Source organism: Cherax quadricarinatus, chromosome 3 (assembly GCF_038502225.1).
Source record: "Cherax quadricarinatus isolate ZL_2023a chromosome 3, ASM3850222v1, whole genome shotgun sequence".
NCBI lineage: Eukaryota > Metazoa > Arthropoda > Malacostraca > Decapoda > Parastacidae > Cherax > Cherax quadricarinatus.
The window spans coordinates 1,204,256-1,231,167 of NC_091294.1; the positions used below are offsets into that span (position 1 = coordinate 1,204,256).

At 40.4% G+C, this 26,912-nt stretch overlaps 1 protein-coding gene across 1 annotated transcript in view; it reads left to right on the plus strand.

The window, feature by feature from the left end:
- Positions 1–26,912, plus strand: part of LOC128691748 (myosin heavy chain, clone 203) — a 250,812-nt gene that overhangs the window by 103,820 nt on the left and 120,080 nt on the right. Inside the window, exon 2 of the mRNA XM_070089934.1 lies at positions 14,874–15,105. Coding sequence (XP_069946035.1) covers positions 14,874–15,105 — 232 coding nt within the window. The remainder of the gene's footprint in view (positions 1–14,873; positions 15,106–26,912) is intronic.

Sequence of the window (26,912 nt, forward strand, 5' to 3'; positions counted from 1 at the left end):
TAAGCACCATCCACAATGAGGTGTGCACCACATGTACGACCTGACGCCCAGATCTGATGCCAGTGACAAACAAAGGAGCTGATACTTAAGCCGGAAAGGCGTGGCTGCTTAGCCACTTGCCAAGGCAAGGTGACCATGTAATTAGGTCTCCCTAGAGACCTCACAAGCCCAGCTGCGAGATTCATTCAGGTAATTTTTAATATTCCATATAGTTGCCTGTTGGTCCTTCGAACTGGATGTAATTATTGAAGTCATTAATTAGTGAATTAATTACTTAATAATTTCATGTGAAATGACAGAAGGAGGTGGATGTTAAGTCCACAAATTTACTTAATGTGTAGCGGATTATAATTACTACAATAATAATATTGTTAAGCTCAAGTAGCTAGGATTTTTGCAAAGGTAAGTTGTAATATTTACCTTTATAAAGTGCATAATTAAGTACATAATCAGTGTTGTTAATTAAGTTGAATTTAATACATTGCACCATGGGTGAAAATGAGGAAATTAATGTAGATGACAAGCCCATGGAATTTAGAGCAAAAAAATCATCATTGCAGGCTAGAAAGGGTCATGTAACAAAGGCATACAATAAATGTTTGGAATTAATGAATCAAGAAACTGTGAATGCTGATAATTTAAAATTGTATTTAGATGCTTTAGGGAATAGATATGATTCGTACAAATTATATTATAAAAAACATGAAGGAGATTTGTTAGTAAATTGTGCAGATGAGACAGAAATGAATCTTATGATTAACCAGTATTATGAATTAGAAGAAAAAATATTCTTGTAAAAGTCAGGCTTTGAATAAATTAAAAGGTGTAAACCAGGCAGTTAATCAATCTATTCCAACAAATAAGATGTCTTTGCCAAAACTCCCAGAACTATGTTTACCTGTGTTTAATCCTGCAGAAAACTGGGAGGAGTTTTGGTCAATTTTTAAAGTAGCTGTGCATGATAGGAGTGACCTAGCATGTGTAACTAAATTATTTTACCTCAAAGGGCAGATAAGAGGAGATGCTCACATGCTCATACAAGCCTTTCCCAATGTAGATGATTCTTACAAAGAAGCAGTTGATTTGTTGAAGGTCACTTATGGTAATATAGAACAAATTAGGTTGGATCTAGTGAATAGCATTGTTAATGTAAAAACTCCAGATCACACTTACAAAGGTTTACAGCAGTTTAGAGTTAAACTGGAGAGCACTCTCAAAACTTTAAGTAATAAATATAATCTGAAGGAATCAGACTGGTTATTGAGTGCCATTGTACAGAATAAATTAAGCTGTAAAACGGTTGAATGACTCTCGAACAAGTATCACAAAGGTTATTTTGGTCTGGAGGAAATAAGACTAGGTCTACAAGAATTAATTGTTCAGTTGCAGACCAGCCAACCAACTCATTTTAAAGATACAACACATAATAACTCTCAGGTATCTGTCAAGTTTCACAAAGGGAAAAATTATCCCAATGTTGTTAATCAAAATTCATTTCCTAAAAAGAGTTGCATAGGTACATATCAAGTAGCAGGAATCAGAAATAATGATTCTCCACAAGGTAAGAAGAATAAGTACCCTCCAAAGAGTAACCCAGTTAATAAGAAACCAGTCATAGAAAAGAGAGATTGTCTCTTCTGCATGGGTACTCATTTTTCTAAGAATTGCAATGCATACAATTCATGAAATGATAAAGCTGAAAGACTGGAAGAACTTGACAGATGTATCAGATGTCTAGGTAATCACAATGTAAAGGATTGTCATGCCAAACTAAACAACTGTTATCAATGTCACAAAGGAAGACACCATATAGTCATGTGTAAGGGTCTATATGATAATGTTGATTATAATGATAATGTTGACAATCCTGACACAACAGTAGCTAATGTAAAAATTGCTGCTAATGTTAATAATGATGGTTTTGCTGAAGTAGCCTTACCTGTGTTACAGGTAAAAATTGATGATAAAAGGCATAAATCACAAAATGTAACTGCATTATTAGACCAGGGATCCCAGCGTACTTTCATAAAACGTAAATGTCTTAATGGGATAAAAGTACAAATGGGAGATCCTACAATTCTAAAATTATCTGGTTTTCTCTCAGATAAAAGGGCTCAATTGTATGACACTGTTTATGTAACTGTCAGGTTGGGCAATGAGAAAAAAGTATTAATGCAGTAATTGTAGATAGACTCCCAGAGAAAATATCTACAGTAGGGCTTAGTAAAGCTACAGAAAGACTTTCATATAATGTAAATTTAGAACCTTCTGGTGTAAATGATGATTCTGTAGGCCCAATAAATATTTTGATAGGTAGTGACTATTATGCCTCCTTTGTAAAGGGTATGGTAAAGAAATGTGATGTCACCCTTTTAAAGACTGCAGGAGGCCATGTAATGTATGGTAGGATTCCTAATAATAACAATGCATGACTAGAAGAAACTGGCTTAACTGGTGTTAAGCCAGTGCATAAATTGTGGGAATTAGACAGCATTGGAATAAATGTAAATGAAGAAAGTCCAGACGATTCTTTTACTCAGGAACAATACCTGAGAGATGTAAAATTTGAATCTGGACAATACTGGGTACAATTTCCGTGGAGAATGAACCATCCAGAATTGCCCACTAATTACAGAATGGCATATGGACAATTAAAGGCTCAGCTCCGTGAACTGAGTAAGGCACCAGAATTGTTGCCTGCCTATAATGATATAATTACTGAACAATTGATTAATAAATTTATAGCAGAGGTACCTCCTGAGCAAGTCAAAATTTATGGTCACTATTTGCTACATCACGGAGTGAAGAAGGATTCTAAGACCACTCCTCTGAGGATTATGTTTAATTGTAGTGCCAGGAGTAACAAAAATGCACCTAGTTTAAATGACTGTTTGATGACAGGTCCATCATTGATGGAAAAATTAGGAGATATCTTATTAAATTTCAGGGTAAAGAATTATGCCTTTACTGCTGACATAAGTAAAGCTTTCCTAGGAGTGGGTTTACAAGAGGCTGACCGGGATTGTACCCACTTCTTATGGCCTGAGAATCCTAGTGACCCACTTAGCCCTCTGAAAACCTTTCGCTTTAGGAGCGTAATATTTGGTGCTACATCCAGTCTGTTCCTACTTCAAGCGACGATAAATGCACACCTTAAACGTAAAGTAATGAGCAAACAATTTTATGTGGACAATTTCCTGGGTGTGACGTCAACTGAAGAGGAACTGTTAAAGACTTATGGAGAGGCTAATAAAATAATGAAAAGTGCAGATATGCCTCTGAGGGAATGGAATAGCAATTCGTCAAAATTAAAGGACAAAATAAGTAAAGATTACCCTGGAGATGAACTACCAAATTGTAGTAATGTATTGGGATTAAATTGGGATACTGAAAGAAATTTGTTAATGTTAAAACCTAATAATTACAGTATGCCCAATAAATTAACTAAGAGAGTTTTGCTTGCTGAAGTTTCCAAATGTTTTGATCCACTAGGCTTAGTGTCACCCTTACTATAAGAGTGAAATTGTTATTACAAGAAGCATGGAAACTTAAATGCACTTGGGATGAAACTCTACCTGAGCAATTCATTAACAGGTGGGATGAATTAATTGGTGATTATGAAAAAATTCCAATGTTGGAGTTCTCACGCCAGGCGGCCAATCCAGATGGGAAAAATATACTTCACATTTTTTGCGATGCTTCAAAATTGGCGTATGGAGGGCTTGCTTACCTTCAATGTAATAGGTGTCAAATTAGTTAATCATATAAGAAATAAGTTGCAGGAGATAAATATTAGTGACACTCTAATTTGGTCTGATAATGAGGTATCCTTACAATGGATTTGTAATGGAAACAGTAAAATTGTGGACGTACAAAACAGAGTCACTGAAATTAATCAGATGCAAGAGAAGTATAGTAGTTTGGGTCAGCATATGTTAACATTTAATCATATACCTGGTGAGGAGAATCCAGCTGATTACTTGTCTCGAGGTTTACCTTATGCTAAATTTGTAAATGCTGTATCATGGTTTAAAGGACCAAGCTGGTTGGTAAATAAAGCTAATTGGCCTGTACAAAAAGCGTATATTGCTCCTGTTGAAATTACTGTGACCATTGCTCCAATAGTTTGCCCATCCTTAGCCATTGATATAAATAGGTATTCTTCTTTACCCAAACTAATCAATGTAACTAAGATGGTGTTTAAAATTCTAAACAAGATGAATATCTCATATAAGTTTTCACATCCTCTTGAATATTGGATAAAGAGGGTACAAGAAGAAATCTATGAAAATGAGATTAAATTGATGAGGGAAAGAAAAATTGTGAAAGGTTCCATAATAGAGAAATTGGGGCTGTATTTTGAGAACAATGTAATTAGGTGGAGAGGGAGGTTATGCTTAACACCCTATCTTACTGCCCAAAACTCATCATCTAAAAAATTTAATTGTTTTAAATGCCCATAAAAATGTAATGCATGGTGGGGTACAAGATACCTTAAATTGTATTAGGGAAACTTTCTGGATTCCACAAGGATGGCAGTGTAAAAAAGGTGATTAAATCTTGTGTAATATGCCGCCGGATGGATGCCAGATCCTATATGTACCCAGGTCCTCCACCATTGCCAAAGTAGTGTGTACAATTAGTGAAACCATTTGATGTAACAGGTGTAGACTATAGTGGTCCAATCATTTTAACAGGTACTTCATATGGTGTTCCACTGAAAGTGTATGAGTGTTTGTTCACTTGTACTGCTACCAGGGCAGTTCATTTAGAAGTGGCACAGAACTTGTCTGCAGAACAATTTATACAGCTGTTTCAAAAATTTGCAGCTAGAAGATCCTGTCCGAGATTGATGATTTCGGATAATGCCACTAATTTTGTAGCGGATGCTCAACACTTGATAGAATTAAATAAGAGTAACGATGTTCAATCTCTGTTAACCCAACGAGGGTGTACCTGGAAATTTATTACTCCTAGAGCCCCTTGGCACAGTGAAGAGGTGTCCTCGTAAAGTACTACACCGGAAGAGAATTAATTTGGAGGAATTCCATACAGTATTAGTGGAGGCGGAGAATCGGATAAATAATCGGGCTCTCTCGTACATGAGTGATTCGCCTGATGCAGATGTATTAACACCTTCTCACCTAATATGTGGAAGGAAATTGGAAGCTGCCCAGTCTATAGAGATAATCCTGAAGAAAGTGATGAAGATTACAATGATGTGGCAGTGTTGTGTGATAAATTTAAAATGTTAAATAAAGTAATTGATCATTAGTCTAAAGTGTGGCGTAAGGAATATCTTCTTACACTACGTGAACACTTTTATGGTGCGACAGAGGCAGTAAATTGACAAAACATTCAACCAGGTGACATTGTGTTAATTGATACTGAACAGCATCGAACATTGTGGCCTCTGGGCAAAGTATTGACATTGTACCCAGATGCACAAGGTGTTGTCCGGAATGTCAAAGTGTTGTGTCATGGCCAAGAAAGTTTACACACGATTAATGAATTGATTCCCTTGGAATTAAATGGTATTCAATCAAATGTAAATGAAAATCTAAGGGAAAGTGACACGAGTGATATTGAAGATAATGCTGACCAAGTGATGCAGGAAGATGAAATTGTAGTAAGACCTACTAGAAAAACAGCCATTCAAGCCAGAACTGGCTGGAATCGTCTCCTAGAGGAAGGAGTAATTTGAGTCATTTAGCAACGAACTCCGCCCGGCCGCAGTGTGGAAAATACTGAATATTTTCCGAAAATACAGTGTATTTTGTATGTAAATTGATGGAATATATTGTAGGTAATAAAAATTAATTTGTAAATAAATAAAGAACCAGAGAAAGTGGTGAGCATCACTGGAGAAGGTGAGACGCCATTGTTTTGAACTGGGTGAAGAAACGTTAATGGAAATCAGAAGAATTTTTGTCACTCTACAGATTATATTGTGTTTAAAATCTCTCAAATAGGAGCCGAAATAGTTGGATTTGCAGTCCTGCATAATGTGAACATTAGGCGAGTGGACAGGACAGTCAGGGAACCCCAGCTAATTTATGTTGGAATTCTGGCCAATATTTTCTTCATATTTTAGGCAGAGTTTGTGTATGACACACCAAGTAATCTCCAGACAAATTGGTGAGTGTTATTATGATAAATTCTCCTTCAATGTATATGTAATCATTTATTAAATTTAACATACAGTCCACATATTTATATTAATGTTTACCAGAATTCCTGGTGATGTATATTTCATTTGAAATTAATATAGATCCAGAGTGACTTGTGGAGATAGAAAGAGTGGATTAGGTATTGAAGGGGGACATTTTTTGCTGCCTAGAGTGTCCTAAAATTCCTACGTGTCTTTGTAACCTTGATAAAGAATAATTATCTTTGTTACTTTTATTAAATTACTGGTAAGTATCTAATGAGATTCATTCAGGTAATTTTTAATATTCCACAATATTAGTGTAATAACACAACATTGTATTCGAGCCACCGCTAGTTTCCGGCTATCAAGATGACTCATCAGATACTAAATGCTCTTTCTGTTGGCCTCTCTCTCTCTCTCCTGTAGCTCCTCCTACTTTGGGCCCCTCTTATATTACGTTTGCTTTCCATTTTGAATTTTTATTCACACTGTTATGCAGACTATTGCATCATTAAAGAAATGGTATAAATAATATCAGCGCATTTGTGAAAGCATATTAGACCCACCAGTTGACGTGTATTGGACGTGTGACGTGATTTGTTTACTCTTGAACATCAGCAAAAATCAAACATTTCCGCTACTTTGAGCTCAATTTCAAGGTACTTTTAGTCTGTAAACCATTCAAAATCATCTCTATTTTTGTAACATCTTTCATTTTATCAAATGAGACCAAGAAACAAAAATACAGTCATAAATACCATATTAAAATACACTGCAAATTCGCTGAAAGTGTATTTTTGGGAGTTTTCCATAAAGAAAAATTTACATTATCCCTTACGGGAAAAATTCGTTCTGTGCTTGAGCAGATCAGCACTCGAACAGCCTTCTGGAATGAATTAAGTTCGAATACCGAGGTTCTACTGTGTGTATATATATATATATATATATATATATATATATATATATATATATATATATATATATATATATATATATATATATATATATATATATATATATATATATATATATATATATATATATATATATACAGAGTTAGTCATGGCATTATGTGGGATGAGCATCCTGGCATAATGCTGTGACAAAAATGAAAGGCCTACCATACAGATCTTTTTCTGTCAGTGCATTATGCCGGGTAGCAGCCATTAGCATGACGTCACGGCCTGCTGCCACACTCCACAGTGACTCCTCAGTGATCAGATGGCTGCCATGTTGAAAGGAAGTGTTGCACTTTTGTCTCTCATCTGCCCAGCCTTTTTGCCTGGTGTTCCCTTTCATTTTGGGGCTATACATGTTTAATGGTAAAATGAAGCCTTGAACACCTGAAATTACAGCTCAAATCATAGGGCATCACAAGCTGGGCACCAGGCAAAAGAAATAGTGGAGAATGTTGGTGTTTGTGAGCATTCAGTGGGGTACTGGGTGCAGTGTTTCAAGGCTGGTGGCGGTGTTGAGTTACCGTCTGCCAAACCTCGGCCTGGCCCCTACAGGAAGACATATTTTCGTACCTTAACTGTGTTAAAGAAGCATTTAGAGAGTACACCTAAAGTAACTGCTAAAGAATTGAAAGAAAAGAACCCATATCTTCTCTCAGAGGTGTCTGTAAGAACTGGTAACAGATGTGTATAAGACCTGGGCCATAGTAGTCACATCCAGGCTAAGAGACTGATCCTCTCAAAGCCACAGAAGAAACGTAGACTGGATTATGCAAAGAAATATCTTCATTGGAATCCTCAACAGTGGTCTGAAGTACTTTGGAGTGATGAAGCAACCTTCATCGTCACCTGCAACCATGGGGGACGTGTACTGGCCCAGAGGTAGTGATCCGCTAGATCCACGCTGCTCCTGTGGGACCACCAAACACCCGGACTTTCTCATCTGCAGTTCAGTGGCTTAAGGACCGCGAAGTGACGTTCTTTAATGACTGGCCAGGCAAGTCCCCAGACTTAAACCCTATTGAGAACCTCTGGTCAATAGTGAAACGAAGTTTACTGGGCGAGGATATCAGTTCCATCCCACAGCTGGAGGTTGCTCAGCATGAGGCATGGAATAATATACCTTCCCAAACCCTTAAGAATTTGTGAGAAAGTCTTCCTACATGGCTGAGGCGACATGATTAAGCATAAAGGACACCCCTCCCTCACATGTGTTTGCCTGGAGATTACCGAGCCGTGGAGGTCAACGCCCCCGCGGCTCGGTCTAAGACCAGGCCTCACGGTGTATCAGGGTCTGATCAACCAGGCTGTTTCTATTGGCTGCACGCAAGCTGATGTACAAACCACAGCCCGGTTGGTCAGGTACCGACTTTAGGTGCCTGTCCACTGCCTTCTTAAAGACAGCCAGGGGTCTGTTGGTAATTTCCCTTATGTAGGCTGGGAGGCAGTTGAACAGTCTTGGACCAAGAACACTTATTGTGTTGTCTCTCAATGTACTCGTTGCGATCCAGCTTTTCATTGGCGGAATGTTGCATCTCCTGCTGAGTCTTTTGCTTTCATAGGGTGTGATCTTCGTGTGCAGGTTTGGTACTAATCCCTCCAGGACCTTCCAAGTGTATATTATCATGTATTTCTCTCGCATGTGTTCCAGGGAATACAGATCAAGGACCTTCAACCGTTCCCAGTAATTTAGATGCCTTATCATGCTTATATGTGCTGTGAAAGTGCTTTGTACACTCTCCAGGTCTGCAATGTCGCCAGCCTTGGAGGGTGCCGTTAGTGTACAGCAGTATTCCAGCCTAGAGAGCACAAGCGATTTGAAGAGAATCAAATCGCTTGTGCTCTCTAGGCTGGAATACTGCCTGGGGATACTGTGTGGGCGACGGGCAGCATAATGCCATGACTAGCACTGTATATATATATATATATATATATATATATATATATATATATATATATATATATATATATATATATATATATATATATATATATATATATATATATATATATATATATATATATATATATATATATATATATATATATATATATATATATATATTATTAACACATCGTCCGATTCCCACCAAGGCAGGGTGGTCCACCAAGGCAGGGTGGTCCACCAAGGCAGGGTGATCCACCAAGGCAGGGTGGTCCACCAAGGCAGGGTGGTCCACCAAGGCAGGGTGGTCCACCAAGGCAGGGTGGTCCACCAAGGCAGGGTGATCCACCAAGGCAGGGTGGTCCACCAAGGCAGGGTGGTCCACCAAGGCAGGGTGGTCCACCAAGGCAGGGTGGTCCACCAAGGCAGGGTGGTCCACCAAGGCAGGGTGGTCCACCAAGGCAGGGTGATCCACCAAGGCAGGGTGGTCCACCAAGGCAGGGTGGTCCACCAAGGCAGGGTGGTCCACCAAGGCAGGGTGATCCACCAAGGCAGGGTGGTCCACCAAGGCAGGGTGGTCCACCAAGGCAGGGTGGTCCACCAAGGCAGGGTGATCCACCAAGGCAGGGTGACCCACCAAGGCAGGGTGGTCCACCAAGGCAGGGTGGTCCACCAAGGCAGGGTGATCCACCAAGGCAGGGTGGTCCACCAAGGCAGGGTGATCCACCAAAGCAGGGTGGTCCACCAAGGCAGGGTGGTCCACCAAGGCAGGGTGGTCCACCAAGGCAGGGAAATCCACCAAGGCAGGGTGGTCCACCAAGGCAGGGTGGTCCACCAAGGCAGGGTGGTCCACCAAGGCAGGGTGGTCCACCAAGGCATGGTGGTCCACCAAGGCAGGGTGGTCCACCAAGGCAGGGTGGTCCACCAAGGCAGGGTGGTCCACCAAGGCAGGGTGGTCCACCAAGGCAGGGTGGTCCACCAAGGCAGGGTGGTCCACCAAGGCAGGGTGGTCCACCAAGGCAGGGTGGTCCACCAAGGCATGGTGGTCCACCAAGGCAGGGTGGTCCACCAAGGCATGGTGGTCCACCAAGGCAGGGTGATCCACCAAGGCAGGGTGGTCCACCAAGGCAGGGTGGTCCACCAAGGCAGGGTGATCCACCAAGGCAGGGTGGTCCACCAGGGCAGGGTGGTCCAAAAAAGAAAAACTTTTATCATCATTCACTCCATCACTGTCTTGCCAGAGGTGCGCTATAACTGTTTTATAACTGTAGTGTAACATTACAGTTTTTAAACTGCAACATTAACACTCCTCCTTCAGAGTGCAGTCACTGTACTTCCCATCTCCAGGACTCAAGTCCAGCCTACCAGTTTCCCTGAATCCCTTCATAAATGTTACTTTGCTCACACTCCAATAGTACATCAAGTATTAAAAACCATTAGTCTCCATTGACTTCTATCAAACACGCTTACGCACGCCTGCTGGAAGTCCAAGCTCCTCGCACACAAAACCTCCTTTACCCCCTCCCTCCAACCCTCCTAGGCCAACCCCTACCCCACCTTCCCTCCACTACAGATTTATACACTCTCGAAGTCATTCTGTTTTGTTCCATTCTCCCTACATGTCCGAACCACCTCAACAACCCCTCCTCAGCCCTCTGGATAATAATTTTGGTAATCCCACACCTTTTCCTAATTTCCGAACTACGAATTCTCTGCATTATATTCGCACCACACATTGCCCTCAGACATGACATCTCCACTGCCTCCAGCCTTCTCCTCATTGCAACATTCGTCACCCATGCTTCACACCCATACAAGAGAGTTGGTACAACTGTACTCTCATACATTCCCCTTTTTACTTCCACGGACAAAGTTCTTTTGTCTCCACAGACTCCTAAGTGCACCACTCACCCTTTTTCCCTCATCAATTCTGTGATTCACCTCATCCTTCATAGACCCATCTGTTGACAAGTCCACTCCTAAATATCTGAATACATTCACCTCCTCCATACTCTCTCCCTCCAATCTGATATCCAGTCTTTCGTCACCTAATCTTTTTGCTATCCTCATAACCTTACTCTTTCCTATATTCACTTTTAATTTTCTTCTTTTGCATACCCTACCAAATTCATCCACTAACCTCTGCAACTTCTCTTCAGAATCTCCCAAAAGCACAGTGTCATCAGCAAATAGCAACTGTGACAACTCCCACTTTGTGTTTGATTTGTCACAGTTGCTCTTTGCTGACGACACCATGCTTTTGGGAGATTCTGAAGACTTACTATTTCCCCCTGGAGACAATATATATATATATATGGGGGTGAGTTGTGCAAAGGACCTATCCAAGTTGGCTCGCCGCGCGTCACGTGTTTAACCGTTGTGGGATCTGATAGTGAGGTGATGGCCGGACCCCTTATATAGCTTCCTTGGATGCTTCACTTTCATAGTTCCTTGATAATGTGAGTAGTCACGAAAGCGCTTGGAATTTCTCTATTCTTTCAGAGTGGTTGTTTTGCATATTTTGAAATCACCTGTTTACTGTGATATTATTGCATATATATATATATATATATATATATATATATATATATATATATATATATATATATATATATATATATATATATATATATATATATATATTTATATATATATGAATGCTAAAGTAGGAGAAACTTTTAGAGAGGGTGTGGTAGGTAAGTTTGGGGTGCCAGCTGTAAATGATAATGGGAGCCCTTTGATTGAACTTTGTATAGAAAGGGGTTTAGTTATAGGTAATACATATTTTAAGAAAAAGAGGATAAATAAGTATACAAGATATGATGTAGGGCGAAATGACATTAGTTTGTTGGATTATGTATTGGTAGAAAAAAGACTGTTGAGTAGACTTCAGGATGTACATGTTTATAGAGGGGCCACAGATATATCAGATCACTTTCTAGTTGTAGCTACACTGAGAGTAAAAGGTAGATGGGATACAAGGAGAATAGAAGCATCAGGGAAGAGAGAGGTGAAGGTTTATAAACTAAAAGAGGAGGCAGTTAGGGTAAGATATAAACAGCTATTGGAGGATAGATGGGCTAATGAGAGCATAGGCAATGGGGTCGAAGAGGTATGGGGTAGGTTTAAAAATGTAGTGTTAGAGTGTTCAGCAGAAGTTTGTGGTTACAGGAAAGTGGGTGCGGGAGGGAAGAGGAGCGATTGGTGGAATGATGATGCAAAGAGAGTAGTAAGGGAGAAAAAGTTAGCATATGAGAAGTTTTTACAAAGTAGAAGTGATGCAAGGAGGGAAGAGTATATGGAGAAAAAGAGAGAGGTTAAGAGAGTGGTGAAGCAATGTAAAAAGAGAGCAAATGAGAGAGTGGGTGAGATGTTATCAACAAATTTTGTTGAAAATAAGAAAAAGTTTTGGAGTGAGATTAACAAGTTAAGAAAGCCTAGAGAACAAATGGATTTGCCAGTTAAAAATAGGAGAGGAGAGTTATTAAATGGAGAGCTAGAGGTATTGGGAAGATGGAGGGAATATTTTGAGGAATTGTTAAATATTGATGAAGATAGGGAAGCTGTGATTTCGTGTATAGGACAAGGAGGAATAACATCTTGTAGGAGTGAGGAAGAGCCAGTTGTGAGTGTGGGGGAAGTTCGTGAGGCAGTAGGTAAAATGAAAGGGGGTAAGGCAGCCGGGATTGATGGGATAAAGATAAAAATGTTAAAAGCAGGTGGGGATATAGTTTTGGAGTGGTTGGTGCAATTATTTAATAAATGTATGGAAGAGGGTAAGGTACCTAGGAATTGACAGAGAGCATGCATAGTTCCTTTGTGTAAAGGCAAAGGGGATAAAAGAGAGTGCAAAAATTATAGGGGGATAAGTCTGCTGAGTATACCTGGTAAAGTGTATGGTAGAGTTATTATTGAAAGAATTAAGAGTAAGACGGAGAATAGGATAGCAGATGAACAAGGAGGCTTTAGGAAAGGTAGGGGGTGTGTGGACCAGGCGTTTACAGTGAAACATATAAGTGAACAATATTTAGATAAGGCTAAAGAGGTCTTTGTGGCATTTATGGATTTGGAAAAGGCGTATGACAGGGTGGATAGGGGGGCAATGTGGCAGATGTTGCAAGTGTATGATGTAGGAGGTAGGTTACTGAAAGCAGTGAAGAGTTTTTACGAGGATAGTGAGGCTCAAGTTAGAGTATGTAGGAAAGAGGGAAATTATTTCCCAGTAAAAGTAGGCCTTAGACAAGGATGTGTGATGTCACCGTGGTTGTTTAATATATTTATAGATGGGGTTGTAAGAGAAGTAAATGCGAGGGTCTTGGCAAGAGGTGTGGAGTTAAAAGATAAAGAATCACACACAAAGTGGGAGTTGTCACAGCTGCTCTTTGCTGATGACACTGTGCAATTGGGAGATTCTGAAGAGAAGTTGCAGAGATTGGTGGATGAATTTGGTAGGGTGTGCAAAAGAAGAAAATTAAGGGTGAATACAGGAAAGAGTAAGGTTATGAGGATAACAAAAAGATTAGGTGATGAAAGATTGAATATCAGATTGGAGGGAGAGAGTATGGAGGAGGTAAATGTATTCAGATATTTGGGAGTGGACGTGTCAGCGGATGGGTCTATGAAAGATGAGGTGAATCATAGAATTGATGAGGGGAAAAGAGTGAGTGGTGCACTTAGGAGTCTGTGGAGAAAAAGAACTTTGTCCTTGGAGGCAAAGAGGGGAATGTATGAGAGTATAGTTTTACCAACGCTCTTATATGGGTGTGAAGCATGGGTGATGAATGTTGCAGCGAGGAGAAGGCTGGAGGCAGTGGAGATGTCATGTCTGAGGGCAATGTGTGGTGTGAATATAATGCAGAGAATTCGTAGTTTGGAAGTTAGGAGGAGGTGCGGGATTACCAAAACTGTTGTCCAGAGGGCTGAGGAAGGGTTGTTGAGGTGGTTCGGACATGTAGAGAGAATGGAGCGAAACAGAATGACTTCAAGAGTGTATCAGTCTGTAGTGGAAGGAAGGCGGGGTAGGGGTCGGCCTAGGAAAGGTTGGAGAGAGGGGGTAAAGGAGGTTTTGTGTGCGAGGGGCTTGGACTTCCAGCAGGCATGCGTGAGCGTGTTTGATAGGAGTGAATGGAGACAAATGGTTTTTAATACTTGACGTGCTGTTGGAGTGTGAGCAAAGTAACATTTATGAAGGGGTTCAGGGAAACCGGCAGGCCGGACTTGAGTCCTGGAGATGGAAAGTACAGTGCATGCACTCTGAAGGAGGGGTGTTAATGTTGCAGTTTAAAAACTGTAGTGTAAAGCACCCTTCTGGCAAGACAGTGATGGAGTAAATGATTGTGAAAGTTTTTCTTTTTCGGGCCACCCTGCCTTGGTGGGAATCGGCCAGTGTGATAATAAAATAATATATATATATATATATATATATATATATATATATATATATATATATATATATATATATATATATATATATATATATATATATATATATATATATATATACATATATATACATATATATATATATATATATATATATATATATATATATATATATATATATATATATATATATATATATATATATATATATATATATATATATATATATTTGTCAAGTAATTTTAATTTCAAGTTTTATTGTTTCTGAAATGATGTGTATAGCTAGAAACTTTTCAAAATGTTTGAAACAAATGTCACATAATTTCTTAACCTGAATGCTGGTCATATGTTGTGTGTTGAACCCTGGGTAACGCTGGTGTACCTTTGAGAGGGCTGGGCTTCCAAGTGTGTTGCAGTAGATTAATGGCTCTTAGGCAGCAAATTTAACTGGTGTAAGGAGAGATAATCTAAGAAAATAACTATGTCGTCCTTTCTTCAGCCACTTGGACATCCGGGACGCCATCTTGACACTGGAGAAGAGCATCAAAGACGTGACCAGCAAGTTGAACAGACACGAGGCCAGAGAGGCTCAGGTAGCAGACTTCTCCACCAAGACCCTCACTGGCCTCTTGTCGGGACACACCGTGTCAGACAAGCACCTGCAGACCATTGCTAGGCAGCTGGCCAACATGGAGGAGAGACTCATCTCCACCGAGGCTCTAGTCCAGACGGTAAGTTAGAGGCTGACGATGTTGATACAGTGAGGACATGTATCTGTCTCAGAGAGAATCTGAGCCTTTTTTATGCACTCCATGCACGTACTGTTAGAGATAGTAGTGACCCCCATCCCCATATTAAGAGAGGTGACCACCCCACACCCATCCTGAGGAAGCTAATCACCCGAAACCCATTTTGAGGGATTTAGTTACCCCATTCCCATCCCATAGGTGGTACCTCTCAGGTATTCGCCCATTCCAATCTTATGGGTGATTTAGTTATTCCACCTAAGCGGCTAGTTTATTGTGCTCCCCACGTTCATCTGTGAGTGGTAGCAAAAAAAAAAATAAAAACAGCAACAGGATTACAGAGGTCACAGTGGGTCTTTGTCAGACACCATTGAGCATTGTTACATCACCAGAAAGATATACTAGTCATTCCATATTTTACAGTTACTTCAAATAGTTATTCATGAATACAGTACATTATTACCACTAAATAACATTGGTCACACTTAGGTTGCAGTTTCCTCTATAAAAAAAAAAGTTCATTCATATTCTGGTCGATGCAAACTCTGGATATAACCTCAAGATTTCAGATATTTTATCATTAACAATGAGGTGTTTGCCATTTCCTGTAAGATTTGTATGTAGATGTATCGGAAAGGTTGGTTGTTTGAACACTTTACGATAATATATGTCAGTGTTTGACCCTGTCTCTGTCCACATACTGTGAATTTTATGTCACAAAGATGGTCATACAAAATGTACTGTCAGATACTTATAACCTGGCCTTACTCCAGTGGTGGGCATATTTCCGCTAACTACTAATTAGTGGAACTAACTTTTCTTTTAGTAGATTAGCATTTACGCTGGCTTCGGAAACCGTTAGCAGACCAATTAGCTTCCACTAAATAAAGTTCCGCTAACTTTGAGTCTACTAAAAAAAATTCATACTTTGTTGGTAGTCAGAAAGCAATGCCTTTTCAACAGCTCACGTGTTTGTTCCTGTCTACTATGGGTGTTTCTCCAATAGTCAGTTAGGTATGCTATTGACTGACGTGTAAACATGACTTGACAACGAAGCAGCAGCAGCAGCAGCAGCAGCAGCATCTGAGGATCATTGTTATAGTCTTACAGTGTCAACAATCACTGGGGTGCATTGTCACTTATCGTTATGAACAGGGGAGACGTTTCTGTTCCGCCTAAGGTTGCTCAGGCTGAGGTCAGGAGTCGTAGAACCCGTGGCCCCACCTGGATGACTATTTTATCCTTAAGTAAAGGGATACGAAAGACGCCAGTATTGTGTACTTCTTGTGTGTCATGTGCCAGCCCAAGGAGACCATCATCAAGGGACAGGCAGCAAGCCTCTACAACTTGAAGTCGCATGTTAAGAAGAAACACCCAGCACATGCCATCATGTCTGAGGAGAGAATCAATGCCAGATCTTCCCGTGGAAAACACGGGCAATCTTCTTGTGGCAGTGCCACTAGCAGGAGCAGCTCATGAAAGGCAACCAGCATCACATCAAAGCGATGGAGAAGGCCCAGCCAGAGTGGTAATCAGCCCAGCCATCATCTGATCTTGGCATGATGCCCTTACTATGCATTTTGTACAGAAAATAAAATGTATGTTGGATTTAAAGTGATGTTTGATTTCATTTGTTCATTTAACTATTTGTGTGCACGTGTATGACTGTATCGCTGGTGAAGTGATAAGTTGGCCTCAAGGTTGCAACTTGAAGCTTGACTTTCAATTACTTATTTGTAGTTTACTGGGTTCAAAATCTAAATTAAGTTAAATGTAAACATGAACAGAAACAATAAAATGAACGAATGCAAATGAGTAACTGGAACTAGTGAAGAAAACAGTCAAATAAGCTAACTCAATCTGTTCAGGTGCTATGGGGCTTCAATACAGCGACAACTGTGTCCTAGTCAATCTCTCACATTACATCACAAAATTAAGCAATCACTATTTTCATACTAGTGGCACTTGATCATCATATGACCTTGGCATTCTATATCTTATTAGGAAGTTCTCCAGGTCTGTTCTAAAAGTCTTAAAAGTAAAAGTAAAAGACAAAAAAAAAAAACTGAATATGAATTCATGTGAAAAAGTTAGCGGTTAGCATGTAGCATTAACTCCCGCTAATTTTTTCGGATGTTTAATGGTTTAACATTAGCGAAGCTAATTTTTTAGTTAGCAAATTAGCGGTTAGCATTAGCAAAGCTAACTTTTCGGTTGCAGGCGGGGTTCAATGATAAGGCTTCGGAGGCTTCTCTCTTTATTTGTAATATCTGGGTACACAGGCAGTGTGTTTGTGCCCACGGCTCCAAGGGGCCATGCCAGCGAGGGAGAGAGGAATAGGTCTTGTTGACTGTGTGAAGGATTGGCACCGAGTGAGAGAGAGGCAGGGTGATGCCATTTCAAGTGGCATGCCCACTGAGAGGCCTACAGGTGACAGCACGAGTACGGCACGAAATATGAACTCAGCTGGCAGATAGCATAGGCTATCTATGCAGACAGTACAGGCTGTCTACATTCGTTTAGCTACGCACCACCATGGTCGTCCTCGACCATGACTGGCTACCGCAGGAACAGGGCTCAGAACACAGAATAAAAACACATGTATATGTACATACATGGACATGAAAAAAAATTCCTACAGGGATGGAAGAAAAAAAAGGTGGTGTGCTAAACATAATGGTTTAAGGCAGTGATCCCTGGAGGCATCACTGCACGCCTTCCTGCATCTGGACAGAAACTACAACACAGGAGATATCGCTGTGGCTGAGCTGTGAAGTAACAGGGTACAGTCTCCTCTGGAGTGGTGAAGCAGTTGTCATAGTAGTCACTGCAGGGTTCACTCAACCTGGGGCACAACCTGCTGGTGCCCTTGAGTGAGGTGTCAGTACTCAGCAACTGGGCAGGACTTCTTCTGGCAAGCGATTCAGGATATTTCTCGACTAGTACTGTCACTGGGGCTGTCACTGCCGGTGAGTGTGGAGTGAGTTGTGGCAGAGACGACTCAGCGAAACATCTGGAAGTCATAATATCATACACTGTACTGCAGTGAGCGGGCTAGCAGTCAAATTGACATCATCTTTGTGCAGGCTGCTCACTGACGCTATGACATGAGGCTGACACAGTGCCTGCCGACAGGGTCTAACTGCGGCTTGACGAGTGTTATTCTCTCGGTAGTTGGAGTTATAGCAGAGGTTAGTCTAAGTGTCCCCAGACTGTTCCTCTACATATAACTGCTCTGACAGTTAGGTGGTGAAGTGAAACAAATCTTGATGGGAATCGTATAGTGATTCTGCAGAGCATCACGAGTGGCGAACATTAAAATCTTTCTGTACAAGGGGCTCAGACGCTCGTTAACTGCTGCCAGGACTGACTAATGTCAGCTGTCAAACACGCGGTCACACGAGGTAACACGAGGTGCTACACAGTGGTCCAGGCGCAGACCTGTGGTCCACACATAGCTGGGCTCAAGACCACATGGGACACAGAAAACTGCACACACCTACTGCACATGCGGTTACAACATGATGCTTTTCTGTGTGAAAATTGACACTAAGCTATACATGAACATGTGAGAACACTGACTGAGAGGAATTAATTAACTCACGATATATATCTTCTCTCAATCTTCTCGATAATACAACATATTGCTCACTGTGAAACTAGCACTGTTGATATGACATCATGCAGTGATGTCAGGCATGACGTCGTGAGGTGATGTCATGGTGTGACATCACTAGGTGATGTTAGGCAGGAAGGTGACATCAGCAGACGTCATGAAGGGCCATCCTGGAGTGACATCGTGAAGTCGGGCAGCATCGTGGGCGACATCGTGAAGTCGAGAAGCATCGTGGGTGATGTCAGTGGAGTGATGCAGAAGCAGACCACAGCGTGGTTTGGGATCTGGCATGTAGGTCCATGTGGCTTCGTGATGCATGTGGCTTCATGATCCACATGGCTTGATGATCCAGGTGGCTTCATGATCTACATGGCTTTGAGTAACCTCGGGCACTCAGATACACAGCTCTGGCAAAGAATTCACACGGAAATTCACAGAAAATGCAGCAGAGAGGGAGTGGGAAGTTGTGGCATACAATAGGGTGAGTGTGGGTGAGTGGCGTATGGTGGAGCCAGGACCGAGCGCCTATCTTCCTCACCCATACACACGTGGAAGATAGTGCAGATTCTACCACACTGGGCACAGAAACCACCACAAACTCACCTCTGACTTGCTGAAATGGCCATGCTGAGCTGAAAAACAACAGCAACATACAAGTGACGCTGAACACATGACTTGAGAAACTGCATGGGACGCTGTGAAGTGCCAGGTGCTTTAACCTGTGTCTGGATGCTGAGACTTGCAGACACGACATCAGGGTAACTCATTGAGAGATGGATGCTTCTTGTATGGGAGGATGAAGTAAAGACGAGTTCATTCTTCTTCCTTCTCTCCTCTGAGCAAACACAACTGCTGTGAGGCACCGCTGTTACCAGTGTTTTCGAAAATGGTTATTTGTCACGTTGTTGCACGCGGGGTTCGATGATAAGGCTTCAGAGGCTTCTTTATTTGCGATATCTGGGTGCATAGGCGGTGTGTTTGTGCCCATGGCCCCAAGGGGCTATGCCAGCGAGGGAGAGAGGAGAGGAATAGGCCTTGTTGATTGTGTGAAAGATTGGTACTGAGTGAGAAAGAGGCAGGGTGATGGTTTCAAGTGGCATGCCCACTGAGGCCTACAGGTGGCAGCACGAGCATGGTGCGAAATATAAACTCAGCTGGCAGACAGCATAGGCTGTCTATGCAGACAGTACAGGATGCCTACACCACTGCCTTAGTCTAGCAGTAACAACAGTATTGCCAGAGATACTTATAGCCAAGCCTTAGTCTAGCAGTAACAAGAGTACTGGCATAGATACTTATAGACTAGCCTTAGTCTAGCAGTAACAACAGTATTGCCAGAGATACTTATAGCCTAGCCTTAGTCTAGCTGTAATAACAGTATTGCCAGTGATACTTATAGCCTAGTCTTAGTCTAGCAGTAACAAGAGTACTGGGAGAGATAGCCTAGCATTAGTCTAGCTGTAACAACAGTATTGCCAGAGATACTTACGGCCTAGCTTTAGTCTAGCAGTACTGTTAGAGATAATTATAGTCTAGCCTAGTTTAGCACTAACACTGTCTTACAAGCTACTGACCTTGTTACTTTCTCCATATATATGATTAACTTGACACATTTCATTAAGATTGATAATAGATATGCTAATTCCAGTCTCCCCTGTTCTACTTCAAGCTCGTTTGCTAATAATGTTTCGCAAGCTTCTGTTTGAAAAAAAAATTTATACTCGACATTCTCTTTATATAATGCTTGTTTAGCTAATTCATCAATTTTGTCATATTCCTGGAGGCCTATGTGAGAGGGAATCCACAAAAGCCTAGCCTTAGTCTAGCAGCAACAAGAGTACTATCAGAGATACTTATAGCCTTGCCTTACAGGTCTTACGCTGTTTAGAGCAAGTATTGAGGAAAGAGAGTCAGTTACAGTTACACTGTGTGGAGTTTCCACAGGCTTGAGAACAAGAAGTATGGCAGACAGTTCGGTTTATAAGGTGGAAGTCCAGTTATCAATTCTACTACACCTCTGTATTATATCACCATGGGTCTGGTTTACAATAACATCACTTCCCACCCTCCCAGTGTCAGGGAGGGTGAGCCATCAGCTTATACAATCAGTGTGATAGTATTTGTGGAATATTAAAATTACCTGGATGAACCTCATAAGATACATACCAGTAATTGGTAACAAAGATAATTATTTCTTATCAAATGTTATACACATGTAGGAATTTTGAAACATTCTAGGCCGCAAAAAATGTCCCCCTTCGAATACCTACTACTTTCAGACTTCCACAAATCACTCTGGACCTATATTAATTCCAAATGAAATACACCATCAGTAATTCTGGTAAACTATTAACATAAATTATATGTTAAATTGAGTTAATGAATACATATACACATTTATATATCAGAAGGAGAATTTATATTAATAACACTCACCAATTTGTCTGGAGATTACTTGGTGTGTCATCCACAACCCCCTGCCTAAAATATGAAGAAACTACTGGCCAGAATTTCAACATATAAAGACATTACTTATCTGGGGTATGGTGTAATTCTTATCCCTTTTTCCATCTAATTTCGGAGTCCTCTCCTGTCGTTGGTTTCTCACACTCTGCAGGACTGTAACTCCAACACTTTCTCCTCCTACTTGAGAGATTTCAATCACATTTTAACCTCCAGAGTGACAAAATATTCTTCCCGTTCACTAGCGTTCCTCTTAGCCCGATTCAAAACATGGCGTCCCTCTCCCCAAGTGACGTTAACCCTGTCGCTGGTTCCTTTTTTATTTACAAATTATTTTTTATTAACTACAACGTATTTCACTAATTTACATGCAAAATACACTATATTTTTTGGAAAATATACAATATTTTCCACAGTATTATTTGTCCTGAGGTAGTGTGTGTGTTCCAGAACACTGATTTTAGAAAGTAATCGAAAATTGTGTAGGATTAGTTTCTTGGGAGGATAGGTGGGCAAAGTGATATCAGAAGCTGTTATCTGCCAGGATGATGGGAAATGCTGTTGTTTACTAGCATGATTCATTTCATATAATTCAAACATTTTTATAAGTGTGGCTTACTTGAATCCATCTTCATTCAATTGTCCCATGAATTATATGTTCTAGTAATTCTCTAGGGACAATGCTGTTTTGATCACCATGCAATAGCTTCATTACTATCATGACAAAGATTTCACATAGTCTATCATCAACACTAAGTATGTCTAATTCTTGCCTCATATGTAGTGTTTTGTTAGTTATACGACAGCCCAGAATAATTCTTTAAGCTTCCGTCATACTGTGCTTTTTCCGAGTCTTTCAATGGTTCAGCTGTCCGGCTAATTATCAACGATCTTATATGTGCTAAGTACATTAATTTTGCAATTCTAACATTTGCACATAATTGGGATTATACCCTACAACAGTTCTGGGAGCTTTAAGTCTATTCTTACATTACTGGTTATTTTTTTCACAGCTATTAGTATACATGGAGCAGCAATATCTAAATATTTACAGGACACATAATCAATAGACCTGCAGTTGACCTTCAGTTTTGATGGTCCACTTTTATGGTTACCAATGTATCTGTTAAACAAATTATAAGTTTATAAGTTCAAGTTTATCATTGGTCGTCTGTATGTGATTTAGAATGGTAATTTGAGTCTAGTTTTCATGAAGGAACTAGCAAGCGATAATGGTGTGTTGACCAGGGAACACCAGTGTAAGTAAGTAAGTAAGTTCATTCAGGTATACACAAATACAGTTACATAGAATTATCATACATAGCAGCATATGTGTAAAGTACCTGGGATAACCCAAAAAAGTCAGACAGAGTGACTTATTTCCATTGGGGTCCTTTTACCTTATTATTATAATATAAAGGAGATAACATTTTATTATTATTCTATAAAGGAGATAATATCTTATTATTATAGTATGAAGGAGATATACTAGGAATAAGGGAAGATAAACGGACTAACGCTCCCCATCTCCGGGTGACCCACTTCTATCAACCAACACCTCACAACTAACTTTGTTACACCTACAACTACCCTCCAGCAAGACACCACCTCAGTCACTGCTTAGCCGGCCAACCCCAGGTGAGCAACCAACCTCCATCAAATGACCTGCAACTTCCGCCTGCAACTGCGGCCTTCTGACCAACCTCTTGCGAAAAAAAAAAATTGCACGTAATATGCATCCTTCCAATTCAATGACGCACTGGTATAACAACAATATAGCAGTGTGCAATTGATGGGCAGGAGACATACCCCACTCATAAAACCAACCTCTTTATAAACTACTCAATATGCACACACGCGTATTCAAAACACATCAAAGTGGATAGGCCACTACCCTTTTATAACCCCACCTACCCCTCCTCCTCCCCCCAACCTTTCCTACATTCCATCCTTACCCATCCTTCTTCCTCCCTCCCATCTTACCAAAGCTCTGGTCAGAACCTCGAACCTCGAAGGGAAGATAACATGTGTGTTAGCTAAAAATCATTCTCTTCCCTTTCATTAGGCACCTTTTGGCTCTCTTCTTGAACTGGTTCATGCTATGACTGGCTTTGACATGTGCGGGCAGTCTGTTCCATTTCTTTATTGCTGTACAATAAAAGATGTTTGAAGACTGGCCAATGACTGTGGGTACTACAAAGTTGTACTCTCTCCCCCTAGTACTATGATTGCTTTGGTTCCCAACCTTGACAAAATTGGCAGCAAGATATTCTGGACATTGCTTGTGTGCAATTTTATAAACTTGATTTATCTTCAGTTGTTTTACTCTGTCTTCAACATTCAGCATATCCAAATGTTGTAATTCATCCTGGCCTATATGTTCTCTTGGACTCAGGTCCAGGATGACTTACCATTTTGTTTTGGGTGATTTCAGTTTTTTTGTCAAGGCAGAGTACCAAGAGCAAGCGTAGTCCATATGGCATTGCATAAGGGCTAGACATAGGGTCCTGCGAGCCTCAGTAGGTAGACACTGTACTTGTCTATACAGGAACTTCAGCCTGGCATTCGCTTTCTTTACTACACTGTTCCCTATCAGTTCTCCTGACATGCATGGGTCGAAGGGGATTCCCAGATATCTTACTGAGGAAACTGAAGTGATGGGCCCCCCATTACACCGGATATTAAAATTATTTACCCTTCTCAGTTTATGTTTCGTGCCAAAGAGAATGGCTTCAGTTTTCCGCAGGTGTAATGATAGTTTGTTGCCTACTAACCATTTGCTGCAGGACTCCAGTTCCAGTGTTAATACATTAGATATATCTTGTGGGTCTTTACCTGACACTAACAGAGCACTGTCATCTGCATACAGTAGGAGTTTGCACTTAACACTGATAGGCTTGTCGTTAATATGACAAAGGGACCCAGAATACTACCTTGTGGGACTCCACATGCTATCTGCAGAGGTTCTGATTCTGCTTTGTTGATTTTGACGATTTGTTTCCTGTTGCTAAGGTAGGACTTAAACCAGTCTACAGAACCTATACCGATAGATTGAAGTTTGTTACATAATATAATGTGGTTGACAGTATTGAAGGCCTTTTGCAAGTCTAAGGTTACCATTCCTATGAAGTTCCCTACTGACATTTCAGTTCTCATGTAATCCATCAGATTAATTAGGGAGGTGTCGGTTGAGTAAGATCTTCTAAAGCCTGATTGGTAACTATGAAGAACGTTGTTGTCATGTAGATACTTTAACTACTCTCTCACCGCTTAACACCGCTCTCTCAAGAATATTGGATATTACTCTGAGTATACTAACAGGCCTATAGTTGCTGACAACACACCTATTATTTTTCTTGACAGGAGTAACTCTGGCCTCCTTGAACTCCTCTGGTACGGTATTAGTGGTGATGAACAAATTTATTATATGAGCAATAGGGACTGACAATTCAGAGGCACCATTTTTTAGGAACTTAGACGAAATGTTATCAGGGCCAGTGTTCTTAGTTGGGTTTAACCTGCTTAGTTCGTTTTGCACGAAGTCATGAGATACACTTACTAGTTGACAACTGTTTGGGGGTTGCCTCTTTATTGGTATAGTATGTTTTAAACTTAACAGAGTCTGTGTTAAAGGTATTTGATGCATCCGGTAGTTTACTTACTACGGTTGATGCGACAGATGCGGTGTAGGAATTAAAACAATTTGCCACTTAAATTGTTTCGTGGCATACCTCGTCATCGATATTTAGTACTATGTTAGATCTCTCTACTGGTTTGTGGCTATACCCCAACTGCTTTAGTTGTTGCCAGAGCTTACTGGGGTTATTCTTGTACTCTTCAATTTTTGAGCAATAGTGCTTTGCATTTGCTCCTTTTATAAGTCTCTGTACTCTGTTCCTCACCCTTTGGAATTCATTTAGTGCTGCAATACCCTGTCTGTTTGCCTTAAATTTTTTTAGCAACTGGTCTCTGAATTTCATATTATCTAACATTCTTCTTTGCAAATATACAGGGTCTAAAGCCAGCTACAAACAACAAAATACCTTTCATCCGTGGACTGCTTGCAGAGGCAAAGGCAATGTTCGCGGCTTTCACTGAGACCCACATAAAGGATCACTTGGACAACGAAGTATGGATCCCAGGTTACAACCTATACAGATGTGACAGAGTGAACAGGCAAAAGGGGGGGGTTGGCCTGTACATTGCAGAGTCACTTGTTTGCACAGAACTGCTTAATGCCTCAAATGACGTAGTGGAAGTTTTAGCAGTAAAGGTCGAGAACCAAAACCTAGTCATTGTGGTAGTCTACAAGCCTCCGGATGCAACATCCCAGCAATTCCAGGAACAGCTGTTAAAAATTGACCACTGTCTGGAAAATCTTCCAGCTCCTGCACCCAACATCTTGCTCCTGAATAACACCAGGAGGCAGCTCTGATGAAAACTCACACTCACACGAGCTTTTAAATCTCTGCACAAAATTCAATTTAAACCAGCAAATAATAGAGCCTACAAGACTGGAGAATACACTAGACCTCATCTTCACTAACAATGATGATCTGATAAGAAATGTCACCATATCAAAAACAATATACTCAGATCACAACATAATTGAGGTTCAGACATGTATGCATGGAGCCCCAGACCGACAAAATGAGACTAGTCACGAGGGAGCATTCACCAAATTCAACTTCAATAACAAAAACATAAAGTGGGACCAAGTAAACCAAGTCCTAACCGATATAAGCTGGGAAGATATACTAAGCAACACAGACCCAAACTTATGCCTAGAACAGATTAACTCGGTGGCACTCGATGTATGCACAAGGCTTATTCCTCTAAGAAAAAGGAGGAGTAGATGTAAAATAGAAAGAGACAGGCGCTCCCTTTACAGGCGACGGAAAAGAATAACAGTCTAATATCTCAGTAGTCATCCAAGGTTCGGTTCTCCGTTTAATTCTAGCCTCTTTAACTGGTGCAATATTATCAAGGATAGCAGTGAACATTGTTTTGAATTTTCCCAGGCGTCATTTACGTCCGTGCAACTTGTTATTACTGTCCAGTCACTATTGTGTAGCATATTTACCAGTGTTTCTTTACTGTAGTTTCTAGTTGACCTCATTTTTATTGTCCTGTGTAGGCCTATCCTATCCCTAGTGATTTTCCTGGTGCAGTACATAAAAAAATTATCACTAAGACCTGTGGTAATGACGCCTGACTGACTAATGTTCTCAGAGCGGTTACAAAATATGTGGTCAATTAGGGTGGCTGAGAACTGTGTGATCCGGGTTGGTGTATTAATTAGTTGAGTGTAACTATTTAAACCTAGAATTTGCTTATACCTTTTGTGGAAAATTGCATTTACTTGGATGTATTATTATATACATAACAGTAAATGAACATTGATAATTATTATTTATCAATGTTACATAGATTAGTAGGAATTTGGGACACCTAGGTCACAAAAAATGTCCCCCTTCGATACCTACCACTGTCATAACCACAAGTTGCTCTGGACCTATTAATTAAATGAAATATACATACACCAGGAATACTGGTAAATATATAAATTTGTGGACTGCATATTAAAAATAATAAATGGTTATATATATACATAATTACATAAGAGAAGGAAAATATATCTTAATTCACTCACCAATTTGACTGGAGATTAATGTGTATCATACTCAGAAAACCTCACTCTAACTAAATCTAT